The sequence below is a fragment of the Heptranchias perlo genome, chromosome 7, assembly GCF_035084215.1.
Source record: "Heptranchias perlo isolate sHepPer1 chromosome 7, sHepPer1.hap1, whole genome shotgun sequence".
Classification (NCBI taxonomy): domain Eukaryota; kingdom Metazoa; phylum Chordata; class Chondrichthyes; order Hexanchiformes; family Hexanchidae; genus Heptranchias; species Heptranchias perlo.
Genome location: NC_090331.1, coordinates 31,475,484 through 31,498,840, shown reverse-complemented (window position 1 = coordinate 31,498,840; position 23,357 = coordinate 31,475,484). Strand labels below are relative to the sequence as shown.

Below are 23,357 nucleotides of genomic sequence, written 5' to 3'. Positions count from 1 at the left end.
CTCTGCATTCGTTGAGTTGAGGGATGCAAGTTGGCAGCATAACTGCAGTTGCCCACTTGCAGAATTCTTTTAAAGAAAGAAATTATCCAATACTGTGCAACTTAGCAAGCTTGATGAGATGCAGTTTTATAGTCAAGCTTTACTTGTAGTGTTTGCCTAAGAGTACATCGCTTTTTTTAAGGTGTCAGACTGTTTAATTTTGAATAATTTAAAATTTATTTTGAATGCGATACCATATTGAAGAAGGAATAGGGATTCCCTATATGGAGAAATTACTATTTCATTTCACAAGCAAGATTGTATTATGTTTTGAAGCCATTTTAAGCTACCATCTCTTCCCCCAGAACTGCGGCATTTCTCAAGTTTTCCCTTTCAAAATTCAAATTCCAAAATTTAGCATTGTGAAGTCAGTGAAAATGGATGCCAACTTTCACAATATAGGGGAACCTCATTATCTGCCATAAGGAAAGGGACATAATCCCCTTCTACCCTGACAGATAATAGAGGGGAACACTGAAAACACGGGTCCCCTGTTCAGTATGCTACCCTCTGATATATGGTTACATTGATTTTATTTAAAATCTTTATATAGAAATCACCTATTATTTAGGTTGAGTATATATATTTTATGTATATTAATTCCTTCTCTATTAGGATCAGTTTATAATCCAAATATCCCACACCTAAATCTGTTAACCTGATGATTGTAGTACCATCACTGGTAGGATTATGAATTTACAGCATGACAAGCTTACTTGAGCAGTTTTCATTATAAATGTGGACATTGGAATCTGTGGAAACATAAAAATAAGGACAGGATGTAAGCTTTAATGTGTGTGTGTGTGTGTGTGTGTGTGTGTGTGTGTGTGTGTGGTCTTTAGTCTTTAAACCTTTTGTCATGATTTTTTGGTAGTACTTTTATGGTAACATTTATATTGAGTTACAAACTCTATAGGGATGTATCAATATTTCACTAACTGTCAATGTACTAATCGAATCACTCAATTCTTTTTTCAAAGATTTTTAAATGTCATTTGTTCCCTCAGTAGCTGAAATTTCTAATGTCCAAAATATGATTATAGACAAAATGGAGGGGGTAAAAATCCATATTTTACAATAATGTGTATCCATTCAATTTTTTTTTAATACTTTTAATTGAAGGCCTCAGCCTCTCCAATGAACGTGGGCTTGGACTTGGATACCTTTGCCCTGAGCAGTTATTCTATTAGCTGAAGGCAAGTTCTGTAGACTAAGCATTTGCACTGTCCACAATTCCCCAAGATGTATCAGTGGTATTTAAGCTAACTAAATAACAGATTGTGAGAGAAGCATTCTAACAAACTCAATTTGGTTGTTTTTCAAAATTATACTGAGAACTATAAGTCAAATTTTATTTCCTACAAGGTATGAACTCTTATTATGAAACAATATATCCACCAACTCACCACAGGGTTCTCTCTGCTGGGGAAAAAAGAGATTGTAACTATTGACCTCTAAAATACATAAGCAATCTGCAATTCTTGACTAGGAAATTGAAAAGTAGTGCTTTCATTAGAAATTACAACTTAATTGGCATTCCTTTTATGAAATGGGGAATTCTAAAATGCCATTTAATGTATAATATGCTGTTTAAATAAGTAGACTGTCACCTGATGTTCATAGTTTGTATAGATCATACCTAATTGGGAAGGAGTTGGCAAGTTCCTTTGTGGTAATAACCAACCAGCTAATAAAATTGAAATTAGTGTAGTTTGACCCTTGTGTAACAATTGCTTGCTGATTATCCACTATGTTTGCAGCAATAAAATCCCAAAAGGTATGAATGAAACTTTTGAAATTCCTGTATGGTTGTTACTGCAGATTTCCACAAAGGTTTTTGTGTGTACTGGATTCCATTCTGGTATTGGCACAAAATTAATACGTCCTAGCTGGTATCCAAAACAAACTACTAGCTGTGAATCTTTCAGCATATTTTTGAAAGAAATGTTATGCCAATAGGGGTAATTAAGTTTCTCTCTTTAGCGGGCAAGCCAGAATCTAATTACCAATGATTCTTTCAAAGCAATTACATTTAGAATCAGCACGGAAGGAGGCCATTCGGCCCATCGAGTCCGTGCCAGCTCTGTGCAAGAGCAATTCAGCTAGTCCCGCTCCCCCGCCTTTCCCCATAGCCCTGCAAATTTTTTCCCTTCAAGTACTTATCCAATTCCCTTTTGAAAACCACGACTGAATCTACCTCCACCGCCCCTTCAGGCAGTGCGTTCCAGATCATAACTACTTGCTGTGTAAAAAGGTTTTTCCTCATGTTGCCTTTGGTTCTTTTGCCAATCACCTTAAATCTGTGATGAATTTATTAATATGATCTAAAAACTTTGCTGAATTTTTAAAAAAATGTTTTGCACAGTTCTCAGATTTGGTATTCATAATGGAAAGAAAATGTGAAAACAGTAATTTTTGTTAGTCAGCCAAGCCATGGACAGACTAAGCAAATGTTCAATTAATTTAGATTTTCTTCTATTCTGCTTTTGCACAAATACAGCTGTTGAACTTTATTTTCCTCTTAATGTTGGTTGTTTTGTTGCACCACAGCTTGTGTTTATTAGCACATATGTTTTCTGATGTTCCCAAGCACACTGTATACTTGCAACTAATTTAGTTTATTCAGAATCAAAATCAAAACAGTGACATGTAGGTGTGTTGCTAACATCCACTTTTAATGCTTAAAAATGCTGAGAGAGCAATTAACATGTACAGATTTGGCAGAGAAATATATAAAGTAGAATGACAGGCCAATTTTTATTTACCTTTTTAATTTTTTATCTTTCTGAATTATCAGTTTTGCCTGTTTTTTTAAAAAGAATTGCTATAATAGCTCAGGCATTACTGCCAGTGATTTAACGTCTGAATAAAGCACCCGGAGGATTTGAAGAATGCTTTCATTCTACTGCTGTAAATGGATTCTCTGTAGCAGAGACCAACCGTATGGGTGACTCTTTCTTAAATTCAACTTTTTAACAGAGTTGTCTTATGCCTTTTTTAATACTGAGCTCTTGGTATTAATGTCTCACCATTTTTGGTGCTGAAATAAAGCTAATGTTATAGTATAAAGAGGCCAAAAGTGCACTGTTCCTGCAGTAGAATTGCCTGAAAAAGGTGATCCTGTGCATGTTGAGTGTATTATAATTGCAGCTGATATGACATAAACTTCTCTCATTTCAGAGCAGCTGCCAAAGGTTTGTAGTTTTTTAAACATGAAATGACTAGATTGGGAACAGGAAGAGCAGCTAATAACACAATTCAGGTATTTTTAAAAGTAGGTAGTTATTTTCATGGCAAGGTATTGTTACAGCAGTTTTATAGGTCTTCACATAGCCACCTATTTGTTAGTCATGTCCTATATCTTCCCAAATATATTGTGAGGTGATGTCGGTTTTGGGGAGAAAACAGTTTATGCAGCAAATGTAATTTTTTATTTAGTTGTGTGCAGCGCAATAGCAAAAAACATGCAACATGTTGCACTGTGATGGCCCATATTATATATGCATGACTCTATACATCCACATGTGCATGAATGAGAAAATGCCAGGGAGTGTACAGTTGTGCAGACAGGAAGCCAGGCCAAGCAATTTTCAACTCCTCTGCACAGCGCCCCCCCTCGAAATTGGTGTACACGGACAATGCAGCGAAAGCCATTTGCCCACACCTGTGAAATTGGGTTTCGGGAAAATTGTATAAATAGGATGTTTGAGATGTGGCATATATGAAAATAGAGCTAAAATAAATGTATTAAATTATAGCTTTAAATCATTGTGTTCTCCAGAAAATGAAGAGTTCTATAAAATGTTATTATCGGGCTAGGTTAGACAAGAACCTGCATAATTATCCTAAGGACAAACATTGGTGTCTTCTCAGTCCCATGTCTAAGTCATTAAATAACTAAGACATGGGACTGAGTGGTGCACTGCATTAGTACACAACAAGGCATTTTTAAGCTGAATCATAGGAGAACTAAACATTTACATTGCTAAATCTGACTCTTATTCTAGCGGCAGAATTGTAGACCAATGGGGGGGAAATAAGGTCAATTAGGGTTCTGCTGCCAGAATAAGAGAACCTGACTTAACAACATTAATCTGGAGAGCTGATTTGCGGGCACTGTTCTCCCAAGATCTAAAGTAAATGACCACCCGAGTGAACGTATCTATGCTTTTGAGTCCTGGGTTCACCAGTTGAGAGCAATGGATTGAAAGTCTCTCCTGTCTGTTGGCTGTAAAGATTCTAAAATCAGTTTTCAGTAATTTCAGTTCAAGTCCTGGGCAGCACAAAACTGCCCACGATTTGACAATTGGTCAGAGTGGCCATACGTGATCATGCAACATGGTTGAGTTTTAAGACGCATTCTTTGGACGGAGTAGAAGGAGCTTTACTCTGTATCTGATCTAGGAATGCTCAATGCCGAGACAAAGTGCTTAAAAACTGAAAAATGTTCCCCAGCACTGGTCCCTCATCTTGCAGACAAAATTAGTCAAAATAAAGTTGATTGTTTTCTATGAGCTCAGACTTTTGTAAACAGCCTTTCATTGTCATGTTATGATTGCTTGCATTTAGAAGATTGAAAAAAGGTTGAATTTTTTAGTTTGAAAGATGTGTTTTTACAAAATATATATATTATTCATCTGAATTTCATGCAGTCAACTTTTTGAATGTGGTAGGAATTGGACCTCGTTGCACCTGTTTTGGGAAGCCAATTTTGTGGACTAACGTCCACTTGAAAGACGTCAGGCCATTTTTCGGATGTCCCTGGCGGCTGCCTTAAACAGGCTTTAGGTTGTTTACATACGTAAGGGGCCTAACACCTGTTTTAGGTCCCAGGCCGAAATTGGATACTGATGAGTAGAGCGGGAGCCGCACCTCAGGATTTTTTGGCAGCGGGTAAGTTTTTTAAAAAAAGCATTGTTACTGTCGAGTAGAGAGGAGCGGGAGAGTATCCTGATCGATGGAGGTTGCCGCTCCACCCACCTTGGGACTTGCCTGATACTCATTTTCTTAAAATGGGCGAGCACCTGCAGAAGCGTAACAGACGCCAGCAGCTCATCCAAATAATATTAATGAGGCCCAAGGCCCAATTTTGGTCCAGCCATGGGCCTCCCAATTGTGGCACTTGCTCCTTCTGCAGCGCCCTTATATCACTGTAAACCAGTCTAAAGGAATTTCAACCCCAGTGTCTGTTTATCCACGTTTGCAGACTAAAATCAGTTCCATTCCCCGTGATAGTTCATGAGATCACAAAATCCAGCCCACACGTGTAGCAGAGTTTCGATCCACTAAAGTAGCAGCTTCAGGTATGGGTGAGGGCAGAATTAGCGAAGAGCAGTGTCACAATAAACAGGAGGGAGACTGAGAAGGTTCCTTCTGTGAACTGAATTGGGAACTAAATATTCCAGGATACTCGACTTTTTTAAAAAAAAGATAGGCAGAATGGAAATGGAGGGGGGATAGCCCTGATAAAGGATGAGATAAAGGCAGTAGTGAGAAAGGATCTTAGCTCAGAAAATCAGGATGTAGAACCAGTATGGGTGGAGCTAAGAAATAATACGGGGCTGAAAACACTGATTGGAGTACTTTAATGGCCCCCTAACAGTTATAGTGTTGGACAGAGTATAAATCAAGAAATTAGAGGAGCATGTAACAAGGGTAATGCAATAATCGTGGAGGACTTTAATCTTCACAGACTGTGCAAACCAAATTGACAAAAGTAGTTTGGAGGAGGAGTTCATGGAATGCATTTGAGACAGTTTTCTAGAACAATATGTCGAGGAACCAACTAGGGAACAGGCTATTTTAGATCTAGTATTATGTAATAAGACAGGGTTAATTAGTAATATTATAGTTATAGAACCTCTGGGGCAGAGTGATCATAACATGATAGAATTTCATTTTCAGTTTGAGAGTGATGTAGTTAAGTCTGAAACTAGGGTCTTAAATTTAAACAAAGCCAATTACGTAGGTTTGAGGGACAAGTTGATTAAGGTAGATTGGGAAAATAGATTAAAAGATATGACGGTAGATAAGCAATGGCAAACATTTAAAGAAATAATTCATAATTCTCAACAAATATACATTCCCTTGAGGAATAAAAACTCCACCAGAAAAGTGATCCAACCGTGGCTAACTAGAGAAGTTGAGGATAGTATTAGATTAAAAGAAGAGACTTAGTGTTGCCAAAAAGAGTAGTAAGCCTGAGGATTGGGAGGGTTTTAGAAATCAGCAAAGAATGACCAAGAAATTGATAGAGGTAGAAAATTTAGTATGAGAGTAAACTAACCAGAAATATTAAAACAGATTGTAAGGGCTTCTACAAGTATTTAAAAAGGAAGAGAGCAGCGAAAGTAAACGTGGGTCCCTTAGAGGCAGAGACAGGAGAAATTATAATGGGGAATAAGAAAATAGCAGAGACGTTAAATATTTTGTATCTGTCTTCACAGTAGAAGACACAAAAAAATACCGGAAATAGTAGGGAACTAAGGGTCTAATGAGAATGAGGAACTTAAAGTAATTTAGATTAGTAAAGAACAAGTACTGGAAAAATTGATGGGACTAAATGCTGACAAATCCCCATGACCTGATGACCTACATCCTAGGGTTTTAAAAGAGGTGGCTGCAGCGATAGTGGATGCGTTGGTTTTGATCTTCCAGAATTTCCTAGATTCTAGAACGGCCCCCGTGGATTGGAAGGTTGCAAATGTACCCCGCTATTCAAGAAAGGAGGGAGAGAGAAAACTGAACTATAGGCCAGTTAGCCTGACATCAGTAGCAGGGAAAATGCTAGAATCTATTATTAAGAATGTAGGTACAGGGCACTTAGAAAATCATAATATGATTTAGGCAGTCAACACTGTTTTATGCAAGGGAAATCGTGCTTGACAAATCTGTTAGAATTTTTGAGGGTGTAACTAGCAGGTTAGATAAGGGGGAACCAGTGGATGTAGTATATTTGGATTTTCAAAAGGCATTCGATAAGGTGCCACATGAGTTTGTTACACAAGATTAGGGCTTATGGGATTTGGGGTAATACATTAGCATAAATAGAGGGTTGGTTAACGGACAGAAAACAGAGATTAGGAATAAACGGGTCATTTTCGGGTTGGCAAGTTGTAACCAGAGGGGTGCTGCAAGGATCAGGGCTTGGGCGTCAGCTATTTACAATCTATATCAATGACTTGGATGTGGAGACGAGTGTCATGCATCCAAGTTTGCTGACAAAACAAAGCTAGGTGGGAAAATAAGCTGAGGAGGACGCAAAGGGATATAGACAGGTTTACTCCATCTGCCACCTTAGTGGGCGAGAAGGTGGCAGATGGAGTAAAATGTGGGGAAATGTGAAATTATCCACTTTGATAGGAAGAATAGAAAAGCAGAATATTTTAAAAGGTGAGAGACTAAGAAATATTGGTAGTCAGAAGGATTTGGGTGTCCTTGTACGTGAATGACTAAGTTAACCTGCGGGTACTGCAAGCAATTAGGAAGACAAATGGCATGCAAGTCTTTATTGCAAGGGGGTTGGAGTATAAGCACAAGGAGGTCTTGCTGCAATTATATAGGTCTCTGATGAGACTACACCTGGAGTGCTGTGTACAGTTTTGGTCTCCTTACCTAAGGAAGGATATATTTGCCTTGGAGGCGGTGCAATGAAGGTTCACTAGATTGATTCCTGGGATGAGAGGGTTGCCCAATGAGGAGAGATTGAGTAGAATGGGCCTATATTCTCTGGAGTTTAGAATAATACGAGGTGATATCATTGAAACATATAAAATTCTGAGAGCTTGGCAGGGTAGATGCTGAGAGGCTGTTTCCTCTGGCTGGAGAGTCTAGAACGAGAGGTCATATCTCAAGATAAGAGGTCGGCCACTTAGGACTAGATGAGATTTCTTCACTCAAAGTGTTGTGAATCTTTGGAATTCTCTACCCCAGAGGGCTGTGGATGCTCAGTCATTGAGTATATTCAAGACTGAGATCGATGGATATTTGGACAATGAGCGAATCGTGATATGGGGATGGGGCGGGAAAGTGGACTTGAGGTAGATGATCAACCATGATCTGATTGAAGGGTGGAGCAGGCTCACAGGTCCATATGGCCTACTCCTGTATCTATTTCTTATGTGAATTGAGGGGTGCAGGGAGAAAATTGAAAAATAGTATTACTTTTAATGGGGAGGGAGGGGGAGAAGAGAAGCAGGAGTAACTACGTAAATGGGGTAAATAGGGGAGAAGAGGAGTGCCAGCATCATGGGGGAGCGGTGGGGAGAGAGACAGTAGAGTGCAAGGGTGAACTGGGGAAAGAGGGAGAAGAGTGCCTCTAAAATGGGGGCAGAGGGGAGTAGAAGAGTGCCTTTATGTCACTCTAAACTTTATAAACAATTTTACAAAAGATCTTAGCAATAGAAAGTACCAATACGTATTTACAATAGCTTGCAATTTCTCTACCGGAAGTTAAAGACAATCCTTGCAACTTTTGCCGCAATATTCTGCCATGCAAGTGATGCGGTGTTAAGTGTAACTACAACTTTAGTTGTGGTAAACCTGCGCCCCACTGCACTTTCTACATATTTTATAAGTCTTTGTTAGGGCTGTTAGAGTTATCAACTTTTTGGGGCAATGTCCCTTTTTAAAACTTCTAGTAAACTTTTGACAGTTTTATATGTTTGCATGTATGTTCTACTGTCTTTTCCCCCCCCCCCCCCCCAACAAAATGATGCTGGCACTCCTCTTCTCCCCTATTTACCCCAATACTGAAATTGTAACTCCTAAGGATCAAACTGATATTATTGAGGCATTTTCATGCTTGCGTTACTTTCTGTGATCAGTAATATTCAATGTTTATTTTCTATTGTATTATGATAGAAAATGCATTTCTCTGAAACTGAAGTCCTTCACACAACCAAATCTTTATGTAAGGAATGAACGGAGACAAAACAACCTGCATTTTTTTCTTTTACAGTTGTTTGTTGGCCTTGGTTTTCCTTATGAAGGCCCAGCTCCTTTAGAAGCCATTGCTAACGGATGTGCTTTCTTGAATCCACGGTTCAATCCATCCAAAAGCAGTAAAAACACTGAGTTTTTCAAAGGCAAGCCAACTCTGAGAGAGGTGAGCTTTTCCTGAGATTGAAAAATATTGTACTTTTGAAATGTTGGATTTAATCCATGCTGTGTGTACCTGTTCAATGGATCATTTCATTGTTTGTATTCTGTCATTATAATAAAGCCAGTAGTTACTTTGTTTAAAACAATTGGGGATTCAAAAATTCACTTGGCCTCTGCACTGCTTCATACAATAGTAACGTCTTTTGCAGCTGGTTGAATGACACGCATTGTTCACTTCTGACTGAATTGTTATTTGCTTTTTTAAAAAAAAACAGGGTAATTCCCTGCTTGTTTAAGCCACATCAGATCCCACACACTCTTTATGGACTGAGACATAAATCGCTTTTTTTAAAGTTTGTTTGGTTTAGATAGCATGCTCCCTTTTAAATATTCAGTTTCTTGTATTTATCATTTCAACCTTACTGATTCTACTGTTGCCTTAACAACTAGTCGAACTTGTTCTTGCAGTTGACTTCACAGCACCCATATGCTGAGGTATATATTGGGAAACCTCATGTCTGGACTGTTAACATTGATGACCCTGCAGAGGTGGAACATGCGGTGAAGGCTATTCTTAATCAGAAGGTAAAATTAACTTTGAAAGATAGGTCTGAATAAATGGTGTTGCTTTGTGTCTATTTGAGCATGTTGAAACAGGACTAGAAATCACTTATTTTATGTTTTGTTAAAAACAGTAAATTGAAACTGAGTATCTGCAAATGTTGGTCTATGCAAACACAACAGATTATTTGGTGAAGGACAAAAATGAACAAGGAAAACTAATCAAATATTTATGTAATTTGTAAATTATCTGTCAGAACAGATACTTTTTTGTTGATCAGTAGAACTATGCAAACAAAATGTACACCAGAGCACAAGTCTTGCCAACCAATACAGTTTAAATTTTTTAAAATGTTATGGTATCCTTAAGCAAAAGTTATTGGTCTATTTTGATAGCTTTCTGTACTGCTTGTAATTAGAGAACATCTTTCATGGAAATTGTTTATACAATGTATGATACATTAATTGCCATTATTTTTAATGCTTAAATCATCAACAGTAGTGCATTAGTTTTGTATGTATCGGATAATGTAATGGTGCTGACTCCAAAAAAGCCCTCCAAATGCAACTCAAATGTATTCACTATATACTCGGTATTAATAGATGTATAATCTTCATCAACAGTTATTTCCATCCCTGATCCTTATCAATGGCCTCTTCTGGATGTGCACTTAAGTGAAAGTTAGGCACAGACTGAATTAAGCTTTGATGTGATGCTTCCATGGTGAATAGCCTGCTGTCACTCATCATCTAGGAAGTTGGTGGGGAAGGGCAACTGTTGAGAGGGAGGAAAACAAATGAATGCAGTTACTTTCAAATGTCTGCTAGCATGAAAGCAAATCTACAATCACAGAATGTGTGGTATTATCAGCTTCCTTAGTAACATTATCTTTTTTATTCCCCACAAGCTATATTTTCTGAGACTATAGCCTCAGTCCATCAGATTTCATAATAACACTTCTCATTGGATCTCTCATTTCATCTAAGGATAATTTTTTAACCTAGTTTCTCTGCCCGCAACATCATTATTCAACCACAAGGAGCGCAGGCTTTTTGAGTCCACTTTATATAAAATAATGAGATAACTGCTCTTTCACCTGTATTTTAGGTAGACTGCTAATCTGTTTAGAATTGAAATGGGTGTCTGAAGTTAATGGGAATGTCCCTTGTATAGTTAATTCTGCAGTTGATTCCAATCCATATTTGTATATAAAAAAATAATGTATTATAATGAGTTGCCATTTATTTGATTTGCGATAGCTGCTATTTGCTTTTTGTTATAATCCATTCTTTGAAGTTTAACACCTGTGAAGAATATCCAATATGTTTACAGGCTCATTACATTTATTACAAGATTTTATATTTACAAGTCAGTGTCCTGTGGTATTGCACATGGGCAGTCAATACGAGCATCGCATTTCGGTCAAGCAGGGTTGGAGTTCATGGGGTAATGGGGATAAGGAAAGAGGGAGGGAGGAATTAAAAGGAGGTAGATATGTTGGGTGGATGAGGGGGAAAAAGGAAAAGAGGGAAGGGAAGAGAGAATGGTGAATGGGCAGAAGGAGGTGGGGATGAGTGAGGGCTGAGGGGAGAGGAGCAAGATGATGGAAAGGGTATGAGAAAGGACAGGGGTGAAAGGCTGCTCAATGCAGGTGGAGTAGGAAGAGATTAGGGCCACTGGCGGGGGTTGTGGTGCTCAGATTGGGGGGCTACAAGGCAGAAAAAGGTCGTGGGCTAAAACCTTAACATTTCAACCCATGTTTCCCAATTTATGGTTTTATGGGAGGAGTACCAAAGCTGAAATGTTACTCAACTGACCACACTTTCTCCCTCCCCCCCCCCCCCCCCCCCAACCCTGCACAAATTTTTACTTAATGGAGGGGCAGTAGATAATGTTGCTCAGTGGGGATGGAGAAACGGGCATAGAGACAATCAATGATCGAGGGAAAGATTCAGTTACATGTGGCATTTGAGGCCTGCAAGTATCGGGATGTTGGAGATGTATGCAGCCTATAAGGCTGGGTGGGAAAGTAGATGCTCAAAATTTCAGGAATGGAGCAAGAATCTGCGGTCAGGTCGGCAATAGGGAGGGGGCCAAGCAAGAGTGGATTTCAGAGTGAGTGAGGAGCCGCACAAAAGCATTCTTCTACCAGAAAGTGGGCCCTCTGAAAACCATCTGCAAATGGAATGGGGTGGAATGGCATGTGGGAGGGCTCTAAGGGGGAAATAATTGCAAAAGAATCAATAAATTTGCTTTCAAATGTTTGCACTTGCTTTCCTTTACCTTCCTAAACTAACAAAAATGGCTGCTGACTACGTCATTGGTAGAGTGTGGTGCCTAGATTCTTTTGTTTTTAAAGTTTTGTGCCTTAAGCAGAAAGAACTTTAACTTTTATTCACCTTTACCAACATGTTTGCCATTCTCCAATGCAAGGATTGCTGCAGCACCATCCAGTGGACAAAGTTAGAAATCACAGATTTCACAGAAAAGGCTGAAGATCAGTTGGTCACTTAAGGGTCAATTTTTGGATGGCCGAACAGGTGCACTCGTGGCGGTGGCGGGGGGGCTCCTAAAATTGGGGATTCCCAGAGCGGGTCCGCAGCCCAGTTCCAACCCGCCCACTTCCGGGTTCCCAAATGACGCGAATCAGTGCACGTGCAGCCCCCGCATGCAAGACTCCCACTGGCAATCAAAGCCGGCGGGATCCTACTTAAGATCATTATCTGGGTACATGAGGTGGTTTACAGACCTCATTAGTTGGAGATCTTTGGAGGATTTGGATTTTGGACTACCTAGAGCGTGTTTCCCATGCTGGGGGAACACTCCCTGTTTAAACAGACGTGTGGCAGCTGCAAAGGTCCATTTAACAGATGTGGGGTAAACCCTCATTCATTGCAGCAGGGCACTCTGTCACCTCAGACAAAGTTTTGCCTGCCACACCATTGTCTCCACACTCCAAATTATTAAATCATACCCTAAACTCTGCTGTCCAAACACATTTACCTACTTTGTGGATCCCTTCACACTTTCACCGTCAGGATTGGGGTGGGGGAGGTCCATTACTGCATTTATCACTCCATTGGAGGACGAGCAACATCACCAGCCTCGCCAGGCACCTGCACAAAGTAATCGTGCAACTACACATACACCCACTGTACGCTGATCCAATGGGTGGCATCAAGGGTGTTCATGGAGAACCTTATGAAAGGGCGTTATTACACAAGCCAGTCAAGAATGGCCAAGACATGGCAGTAGTGGTGACCATATAATATGTAATGTGACTTGATCAGAAATCAAGTATAAGTAAAAACCATGACAAACCCTCAAACACCCTTGTGCATCCCCTTCATGCTCATGACATGTTTGCCTTACGCTTCCTACTACACATATGTGATGCATGCCCTGTGGCTGCAGCACAGGTAGTGGCAGGTGGGGTGAGGCTAACCGTGAAAGAGATGCATGAGAGGGTGTATATGAGACAGAGCCATGTGATTGTATGAGGATTGGGTTGAGCGGTAGTGGTGGGATGAGTACTGGTGAAGTGAGTAAGTGCAGGTAAGATGAGGATGTGCTTTGAGGGATGTGAGGAGTGATGTGACAGAGTAGTGTTGGCAGCGCAGAAGGAGATGTGGGGTAGGGGCGATGATGTGGCAGACGGAGTGTAGGGGAATGAGTAAGTGTACTCATTTCGGCTGACCTACTTAAGTCATTGAAGCGCCTCCTGCTCTATATGCAGGTAGGGGATATGTTGGTGGTGTTGGTGACCTCCTCTACCACCTCGAGCCAGGCCTTTGTGGTGGCAGAGGCAGGCCACTTCCTCCTGTCTGCCGGGGAGAAGATCTCTGTCCTCCTCCCCCTCCTCCTCACCCCATCCAGTAGGTCCTGGAGTGAGGCATCATTAAACCTGGGAGCAGCCTTCCCCCTGGGCTGCTCCATGCTGTAATTTTGGCTCTTTTCTGCAGCATCAGTCAGTAATAAGGCTCCTCCAGCTGACAGCCTATGATGCGGGTGCGCAGTCCACCCGCTGAGCAGCTTTCCAGCGCAAAACCCAGAAGCCAAGGTAAGTGGCTTCAAATAACTTACGATCGTGTGGGGAACCCGCCAATTTTACTGGGCGAGTTACCCAGCCGACCCCCCCCCTCCCCCCCCTGCTGCTGGCAACCCGCCTCCCTCCTAATATCAGGCCCTTAGTGTTAGTTGTGATGTCTCTTAAGTCATTGAACATTATTCTGAAAGCACTTCCTACAGGCACAATACCATTAGACTATTATGACCACACACCATTTTTAATATATAATAGATTATATAAAAGCACACTTGTTGAAGAGATGTATGCAAAGTCTGGTTATACATTAAATCAGTTGTTAATTGTGGCCTTGGGTTAATTTATATAATTATCTATATTTCGGTTGAATTGGTTGGTAGGGTTTCTAGTTTTTGGTATACACTAGATGTATGTTCTGAAATTGAGTCAAATTCTAGGATTGGTTAACAGTTTATACATAGAAATGGATAATTCAGTGATCTAGTTGTGTCGCCTAGGCTCAATTGGTAGCACTTTTGTCTGATTCAGAAATGGTGTGAGTTACTCAAGGACTTGGAACATGTAATCTAGGCTGACATTTCAGTGCAGGACTGAGGGAATGCTGCATTGTCAGAAGTGACATCTTTCAAATCAGACCTGTTCCAAGTGGACACGATCCTATAATGTGATTCAGAGAAGAGCAGGGAATTCTCCCAGTGTCCTGGCCAACATCCCTCTCTCAGCCAGCATCGCTAAAAACTGATTTACTGGTCATTCATCTAATTTGCTATTTGTGGGATCTTGCTGTGTGCAAACTGGCTGCTGCATTTGCCTACGTAATGAGTGATTACACTTCAAAAGTAATTTACTGGATGTGAAGCATGTCCTGATGTAATAAGGCATTATATAATGCAAATTCGTTCTTAGTGAATAACTCATGACTTCTAGGTTAACTGTGACAAGGGACATGGGTCCAAAATGGTGAAATGCAGATTTAAAGAAAGAAACGGTTTGAGTGTACCTTTTTTTTCCCCCCCCTCATTTGTATATGAACCTGTGCAGTTTTTTCAGCCAGGGTTCCTGTGTGATTGCTTTCCAGTGACCCCTGCTATGACATGCACATGTGTGAACATTGGTAAAGGATAGGATACGGTTCAGCTGTAATTATCTCAACAGTTAAATCACCCATCTAGGCTTTTAATAGGTGAGGCACAGGAGGATGCCTATGGGGCAATACTCCAAATGAAATTGAGGGGGAAAAAGAGATGGGAAAGCTGGCAAATAAAAAGGGACTAGGTGCTGCACTAAATTGGCATGCAGCCCTTTTGAGTTACATTGAGTCTACAGCACAGAAATAGGCCATTTGGCCCAACAGGTCTATGCTGGCGTTTATGCTCCATGCGTGCTTCCTCTCTCCCTACTTCATCTACCCCTATCAGCATACCCTTCTATTCCTTTCTCCTTCGCGTGCTTATCTAGCTTCCCTTTAACTGCATCTATGTTATTTGCCTCAACTACTCCTTGTGGTAGCGCTTTCCACATTCTTACCACTTACTTCTGGGACCTGGATTCAAATCCAACCCAGACTGACCAGATGAAAGCCTTCTCTGCTGGCTGAAGGGGTCTTAACTGAAATAAGTGAGTCATCTCATTCAGTTCCAACACATTTTTCACAGTTTGACAAATTGGCAATTTCACTGACTTTCTTCTGAGATAGCCTAGGGATGTACAGTATAGGAAATAAAATTCACTGTGGTATAGTAAGAATGCTCTTCCGAGGATAAGGTTGAAGCTGAGAAGAGGCAGTTTATTCTCCATCTGCCTGCGGGTTACTTGACCTGGTTGTGTTTGATACTGTCAGTACTTGACACAGCTATTGGCATCCAAAGGTAAAAAATTAAAGTCACCAAATATCTAAATTAAAGATTTAGTTGGTTGATTATCTGATATTTTTTCTCTTTTTAATAGATTGAGCCATATTTGCCCTATGAATTCAACTGTGAAGGAATGTTGCAGAGAGTCAGTGCTTTTATTGAAAGTCAGGTAATTTTTCTTTTATCTTTCAATACAAGTGCAATCTTAAAAAAATTGACTTAAGAGAAATCCTCCAGAAAATTAATGTTTTAATCACATGAGTCATTGTTTGCTTTGAGTATAAAATTACTGTTGAAGTTTTTTATTGTAACTAATTGAACAGTGTTTAAGATAATTACAGTATTTATATACTCTTCAGAAGAACTGATTGTGTTTTAATGGAGTTCAGATATGATGAACAATTATTCCATTTGCATGGCGTGTAAATTTGTGAAATATTGAAAATTACTTTCTCAAACATTTATAAATATTTAAATCTAAACTATTTTAGTAGGTTTTGCATATAACTATGGTCCTACTTAGTAAAACAAAACTAATGGTTCAGCTGTACTTTTTCAGTGTAGTTTGGTTTCAGAAAAGCTAGATTAAATGTTCTATGAGCATAAACAAAAACAAAATATTGAAAATACTCATTGGTCAGGCAGCATTTATGGGGAGAACAGAGGAGTTACCATTTCAGGTGTGGACTCTTCAATCAGTACTGAAATGTTAACTCCTCTGTTCCCTCCACAGATGCTGCCTGACCTGCTGAGTTTTTCCAGCATTTTCTGTTTTTGTTTCAGATTTCTGGTATTTTGCTTTTTGTTCAATGTTAGAGAGCATGGTAAGTGAAGCTTAGTTTAAGACCATAAGAGATAGGAGCAGGAGCAGGCCTCTCAAGCCTGCTCCGCCATTCATCGAGATCATGGCTGATCTGATTTTTACCTCAACTCCACTTTCCTGCCTTTTCCCCATATCCTTTGACTCCCTTGCTGATCAAAAATTTGTCTAACTCAGCCTTGAATGTATTCAATGACTCGGCCTCCACAGCTTTTTGGGGTAAAGAATTCCAAAGATTCACGACCCTCTGGGAGAAGAAATTCCTCCTCATTTCCGTCTTAAATGGGCGACCCCTTCTGAGACTATGCCCCCTAGTTTTAGGTTCCCCCATGAGGGGTAACATCCTCTCAGCATCTATCCTATTGAGTCCCCTCAGAATCTTGTATGTTTCAATAAGATCTCCTCTCATTCTTCTAAACTCCAATGAGTATAGACCCAACCTGTTCAATCTTTCCTCATAAGATAACCCTTCCATACCCGGAATCAACCTAGTGAACCTTCTCTGAACTGCTTCCAATGCAAGTATGTCCTTCCTTAAATAAGGGCACCAGAATTGTATGCAGTACTCTGGGTGTGGTCTCATCAGCACGCTGTACAGTTGTAGCATGACTTACCTGATTTTATATTCCTTCCCACTAGAAATAAAGGCCAATATTCCGTTTGCCTTCCGGATTACCTGCTGCACCTGTATGTTTATGCAAGAAATTAATGAATTGATAATTTATCGAGCCAAATACAAGTTGGGCTTTGTTTTTTTGAAGATAATGTAAATATAGCTTCTATTTGAAGCACAGCATTGTCTTTTACACATTGCTCAAAATATGTAATAAAAGGGATATATTCCTTTTAATAGAATAATGCATTTCCCATGATATGATTCTGTTCTTTCCTGTGTCTTACATAATGCCATTTCTTTCAGTTTATTTTTCTGTAATAGTTAGAATCAGTCATACATGTGTGATGCTTGAACCAATGTTAGAGATTCTGCAATACCGCAAACATTTCTGGTTGCTCATTAAGTTCTAGTTAGATTTGATAGTTCCAAGTGATTGAATTTATACCAGAGTTCTAGCTCTACAATTAGAGAAGAATGCTTTTTCTGACACCAAACATGATTATTGTCACTCGATCACAACTAATTCAAGTAAGGCTGATAAAGTATTCATTCAGAAGGCTGGGCGAGGTAATGAAATCCAACATGGCTCAAATAGCATGATCTGGTTTGTCTCTAACTAACAAGTACTCAGTCGTTCCCCTCAATTGTTTTTTCACTTGCACTTTCTACATGGGGAAATCCACTAAATATTGGAGAATAGGGCACATCAGAGCCTGTGCATCTTTTGTCCTTGTGCTTTATTTCAAAAACTTCAGGTAAGCATCAATTTAAAAAAAACTTGAAAAATGGAAAAAATAATCTGACTTTTTATCTACAGCAAGATACCTATAGTAGATTGTTGCCAAAGCAGGAGAGCAGGGCACTCTCAGCATTGTTGGCAACATACCTAATCTACTAGGCAAGCTATATACCAGCTGATGGGGAAGCTGCATAACATTGCCACATAATGCAAGCTGTCAGTGTTATTTAGAACATTTTCATTCCTTTTTCCGTCATCGTGTGCCATTTTCCCCAGAGTCCAACTTCAGTACACTATTGCTTATATTACAGCACTTAGCAGCAAAGGCAACACTACGGTAGATATTAAGTGATTATTTTATTTTTATTTGAGAAGGACAAGAACTATAAGTGTTGTACATTTATTTTTGTGATGGCATCATGTGTCAGTAGCCTGATGTTTCAACATGATTTATATCATTGTATTTGGAAACAAATGAAAAAGTTTGCCAAACCTTATGAAGATGTTGCCCCTTTAAAGAGCATGATAACTCCCTCTTAGTATCCTGCTGGTGGTAGAATCTATCTTTGGTAGAACTATTTATTAAAATACAAAACAAGAACCTCATTTTGTTCTAATGAGCTGTGATGACCAGACTCCAGGCTTCAGTAACCGTAATTCTTTGGAAAAGGGAACTGCAGTATAGTTTACTCTCTCCTTTCATGCTCTTGGTACAGTGGAAAATCAATAAATTACATCTTCTCGTTTGCAAATTGACATTGAAATCCCAGATGGAGAGCATTCACTGGCGCAAAACGGACGGTAATTCTCATAATTTCCACTGTCCAACCTAAACTATTATTATTGGCTTATGATTGATGCTAATAACTCAGCTTGCTAGAAAAGATATATATTACAAAGCTTACTGTCTTGTGTCAGGGTTAAGGAAGGGTACTAAGGTCCATGGCATCCCTCACATTTTCAAAATCTGCCCAAGGTCCACCCCTGCAATGGAAATATTAGCCCCCTAAAGTTATGTTATCCTCCACCTTAGTCAGGAGCTAGGGCACACTCAATCCTGTGATCCCTCTATTGAAATTATCACTGTCAAAGCTGCACCTTTAAGAATCTATTGGGCAGTAGCGTAGTACAAAGCCACCAGCTGTGTTTTCTTTCTCTTGCTGCAGATATCTTGGCCAAGACTAGTAAACTTTACCTCAGTGGCAATTTGGGGTGCAGATATTTGATTGTCTCTTATGCAGTTGTGGAGCTAATTGCCAAAGTATTTATGAACTAATTGTTAAAATGCAATATTGCTATAATATCAGTCCAGTTTTTACAAGTCCAGTGTATGTTGAAGCTAAGATTTCTTTTTTAAAGTGAAGATGTGAGTGCTGGGAATTAAATATAATTCCAACGTTGGCATATATATTATCCACTAGATTAAGTTGAGAATGTTGACAATTTATCATAATCCTTTAGTTGGTACAAAGCGGAGACTTTCATTCAGTCAATCTGGAGTGAATTCAAACCCGGGTCCAAGTGGTAAAAAGTTGATATGCTAACCAACAGCACGGTCAGTCCTCCAGGTCATGCTTTAAAAAGTAAAACCACTAGCAAATTAAATTTTAATTTTGCGCTCTTTATCATTCTTCAGTTCTGGGAAAATAGCATTTAGAAGTAGTCAGTCATCAAGATCAGTTAAGGATTTGATTTTAATGTTGATAAATGTACGTCTATACACTTGGAAAAGAAATACATACATGATAGAGATACCTAATGAGGAAGGGTGGAAATAAATTTAGGTATGATCAACTATTTAGCTGATGTGTGACTTAAATACATCTCAAGTTATCCTAACCTTCGAGTGGATCATTTGTGAAACGAGACCCATATTTAAAATATTATGTACAGTTTGGGCACCTTGCATTTAAAAGAACATTGATGCATTGGGGAGATTTAAAAAAGAGTATCGAGGATGATTTCATAATTTAGGGCTTTAATTTATGAAGACTGATACTGAAATTAACTTTTTGTCATCAGTAAGAGAAAGCTTGAAAAGGAGACCTGATTTAAAATGATGAGAAAAATGGATAATGTGGATGTAATTGGATTATTTAACTTAAACTGTAGGCACAGAAATAGAGGACATAAATTAATGAGCCTTAATTAAGACTTCAGAGTAGAAGGACTATTTTCCTGCCATTGACTAATGCATCTGTGGAATAAACTCCAAGCTAAAACTGAGTTGTTGACTAACATCTTTTTTTTAAAAAAAATAGCCTAGGAACATGATTGATGGTTATAGGAATAAGTACAAACAAAGAATATTGAATACTGTGTTGGATCCTAAAGTTCAGGAACCATTGAAATGTCATGCCAAGAAAAGCCACCACTTAAGGATTAATAATAATGGATTTCAGGTAACATATTTTGGTGTTTGACTTGTGAAAAGGGAAAAAGTTTACAGAACCTTTCTTAGTAGGCTGAGTAGGATTCATGATAAAAGCATTTTGTACCTGATCTGCGGAAGAAATAATTGAGGGCTGAATGGCCTTTTTCTTCTAAACTTTTTAAGTTCTTAAAATCTTGTAACGCCTTATAATACCGGCATTTTTCACTCTTGGTCTTAATTTTATTTCCCCCTCTACCCTGTTGGCTCTTCAGCTGTTCATCCCTTCTTCTCTTCCCTGTGTTCAGTCACTGTTTGAGATGGAAGGAGGCCTGCTGCTACAGCCAACAAACATGGTTTTGTGGCATTGCCACTTAATCACCGGGCCTCATTTTCTGGCTACATGTGGAGGCCAAACGGATGCTCCGCTGCAGCTTGCCAGTCGATGAGGTGAGGAAATCGTCCAGCTCCCATGGGGCACTGGGCCGCAGGTGGGGTATAGTGGGGGGGGCGGGGGGTGGGTGTGATCCTCGGGGAGTCACAAACATTCCGGCAACAGGTCGGAGATTTTTGTGGGCCCAGGAGGAGCACTCCTATTTCTCTTGGGCCTATAAAAATAAAATATTTGCGGGTCCTTTTTTTGAGTGGCCTCCAGCGGTCACTTTTAGGATTGCTGGTTGGATCGCTCGACCTGGTACGACTAGACAGAGGATGCACGCCACAAGCTTTGCCCATTTGTACCTGAATTTCAGTTGGGGCCCTACAGATGAGGTTGAGACCCTTTTGATGTACTTCCACTGGTGTTGACGTTCTATGACATCTATGGACTTCAATGTTTATTGATGAATTTTAAACTTTTTTAAAGTTTGCGTGTGCCTTCCAGAGCAGCTGCCATGCCGTGGACCGGAAACTATAGAGTTGTAATTCCTTCTGATGTACCTCCCCTCCAGTTCACAATCCAAACTATCCAATCTAATTCACACCTAGCTCAAAAGGATAAGTAGCTACAGGACAGAAAAAGCATCTGAGCAGCACTTTTTAGATTTGAGAAAGTAATTGGAATCCACCTTTTAGATGTGGCTCACAGCAGTTTTTAAGCATATACGTGAACCTAACCGTACAAGATTCCTGACCCTTTCCTCTCCTGTTTTGCTCTAAATATTTTTGATTCTTGCTGTCTCTAACTCATTACTTGTTCACCACCCCTTTTCAACTATTGCCTTTTGAAACTCTTTCATCCAAAGTCGTCATCACAATCTTTACTCCAACTCTGTCGACTACACTGTTTTCCTTCCCATTCCTCCAATGCAGCCATTTCTTTTAACTGTCATGTCCAGATAATCCACACTAAACACAGGACCTACAGATTCATCTAATTTATACTAGGCTTAATCAGGCAGTTTTCTACCCACTTTTTTTTCCTATTAGATTTAAATGGATGGCAGTCAGCAGTAGATTGGGAAATATGGATTCTACCCATCCTCCACTCCTGTTTTTGCTTGTTCAGTTTCACTCTGTGTTGCCACTGCGGTAGCATTCAGGCAAGTTTAAAAAAAATAAGGGAGTGTCGATTCTGGCTCCACTCAGCACCTCACACAGTAATTTAATCTGTTTCCATTTTCTGTCTAGGTTGTCTGTTGTCCTCTTTATCTTACTGGTCACACTTAAATTCCTTTGCTATGAATCTCCTTTACTTTTTTCTGAGTATGGTGCTGACACTTGCAAGTGCATTTTGTAACATTGTAATCCCAAAGCCTATTTAAATTCGATTGATGGGGAGGGAAATCAATTGTGTCGTATATAACCACTTTATTGCCTGTCTGCTCTACTAAATCCATTTCAAGTTATTAATGCCACTTCTTAAGTTTCAGTTGAGATCTACTTGCTACATTGTATTGTAATAGATGGATTATGAAATTCCTGAAGTATTTAAATAGGAGATCAACAAAAGTTTTTAAAATTGGCTTCCATAACTATAAATAGGGTGTCAAAAAGGCAGGGCAACATTCCTTTGCTTAAATAAACTCTCCGAATCCTGAAATTTCTATTTTTTTTTTAACACTTTCCTTGTTACCTAGGATAATTTCCCTCTGTAACCAGGGCAAATTGATTTTCTAATGGTTTGCTGCTTCAAACGTGTGCATCAGAGTTCTTTTGCTTTTATGACTTAAAAAATATAATTGAGTGGCTGTTGCAAGTATCTGTGACATAAGGAAATGACACTTGATAGATAGCTAGCCATATTTTTCCCAGTCCAAAAAACATTAGGACTTATAACAGCTGCTTAAAAAAATGCTGATATTAAAATTAGTCTAATTACGTATACTTGAATGTGGAACTATCCCACCTGGGCATACAGCCAGCACTTTTTTTTTATTTTAAATGTAGCAATTAAAACTGGACATCTTTCTTTCCATTTTTCAGTCATGAGAATTGCTGAGTAACCACCCTAAAAACAAAAATGTCAGGTTCAGAGTCAGCCTATTGGCCATTTTGTTACTTTGTTTTGTATTATGAAAGGAACCAAGCAAAGTTGAATGTAAGGTTAAAACACAATGAAGCACCAACATGTAATACTGAGCTGAAGTTACCTACTCGGCTGTCGGCAAAACTTTCATGCCGAGATGTTGAGTGGAGTGCAGGTGCCTTTAGAAGGGGGGGAATAAGGGAGAGAATCCTGAAGTAACCTCTAACAGGTGATTGAGAGCGACATTGGCAGAGGTCTGAGAGCAAGTTGCACAGTTGTAGTTTGTGCACAGCTTGGGGAAGTGGAACAGAGAGATAAATAGAATTTTTTATCACTTTCCACCCTTCCTGAAAAAAACTGATCTGTAATATTTGGTCTAAATATTTGTAGCTGTAAATATTACTGGCCTGGTTCTTTTTGTCTACCAGTGAGAATTTTTTTTTGCTAAAACACATTTGTTAGTAGATAATGTGGTTACTTTGTGATGGTCATAATATTCAACTCAATATTATAGGATTTCTGCCACGGTCAAGTGATGTGGCCTCCGCTGAGTGTGCTCCAAGTTAAAATTGCACCTCCCGGGCAATCTTGCAAGCAAATCTGTCAAGAGAATAAGCTCATATGTGAACCTTCCTTCTTTCAACATCTGAACAAAGACAGTGACTTGCAAAAGTAAGTATATTTAACCAGTGATTAGAATATAGATGATGTATAACTCAATCAAAACTGATTGATTGATTGGG

The 23,357-nt window shown here is 39.3% G+C and overlaps 1 protein-coding gene across 2 annotated transcripts in view; it reads left to right on the top strand.

The window, feature by feature from the left end:
* The window catches only part of mgat5 (alpha-1,6-mannosylglycoprotein 6-beta-N-acetylglucosaminyltransferase), a 135,771-nt gene that overhangs the window by 109,636 nt on the left and 2,778 nt on the right, over positions 1–23,357 (top strand). For both annotated transcript variants that reach the window (XM_067987255.1, XM_067987254.1), the window contains exons 13-16: positions 8,999–9,145; positions 9,610–9,726; positions 15,696–15,770; positions 23,129–23,286. In XM_067987255.1, the coding sequence (XP_067843356.1) occupies positions 8,999–9,145; positions 9,610–9,726; positions 15,696–15,770; positions 23,129–23,286 (497 nt within the window). The remainder of the gene's footprint in view (positions 1–8,998; positions 9,146–9,609; positions 9,727–15,695; positions 15,771–23,128; positions 23,287–23,357) is intronic.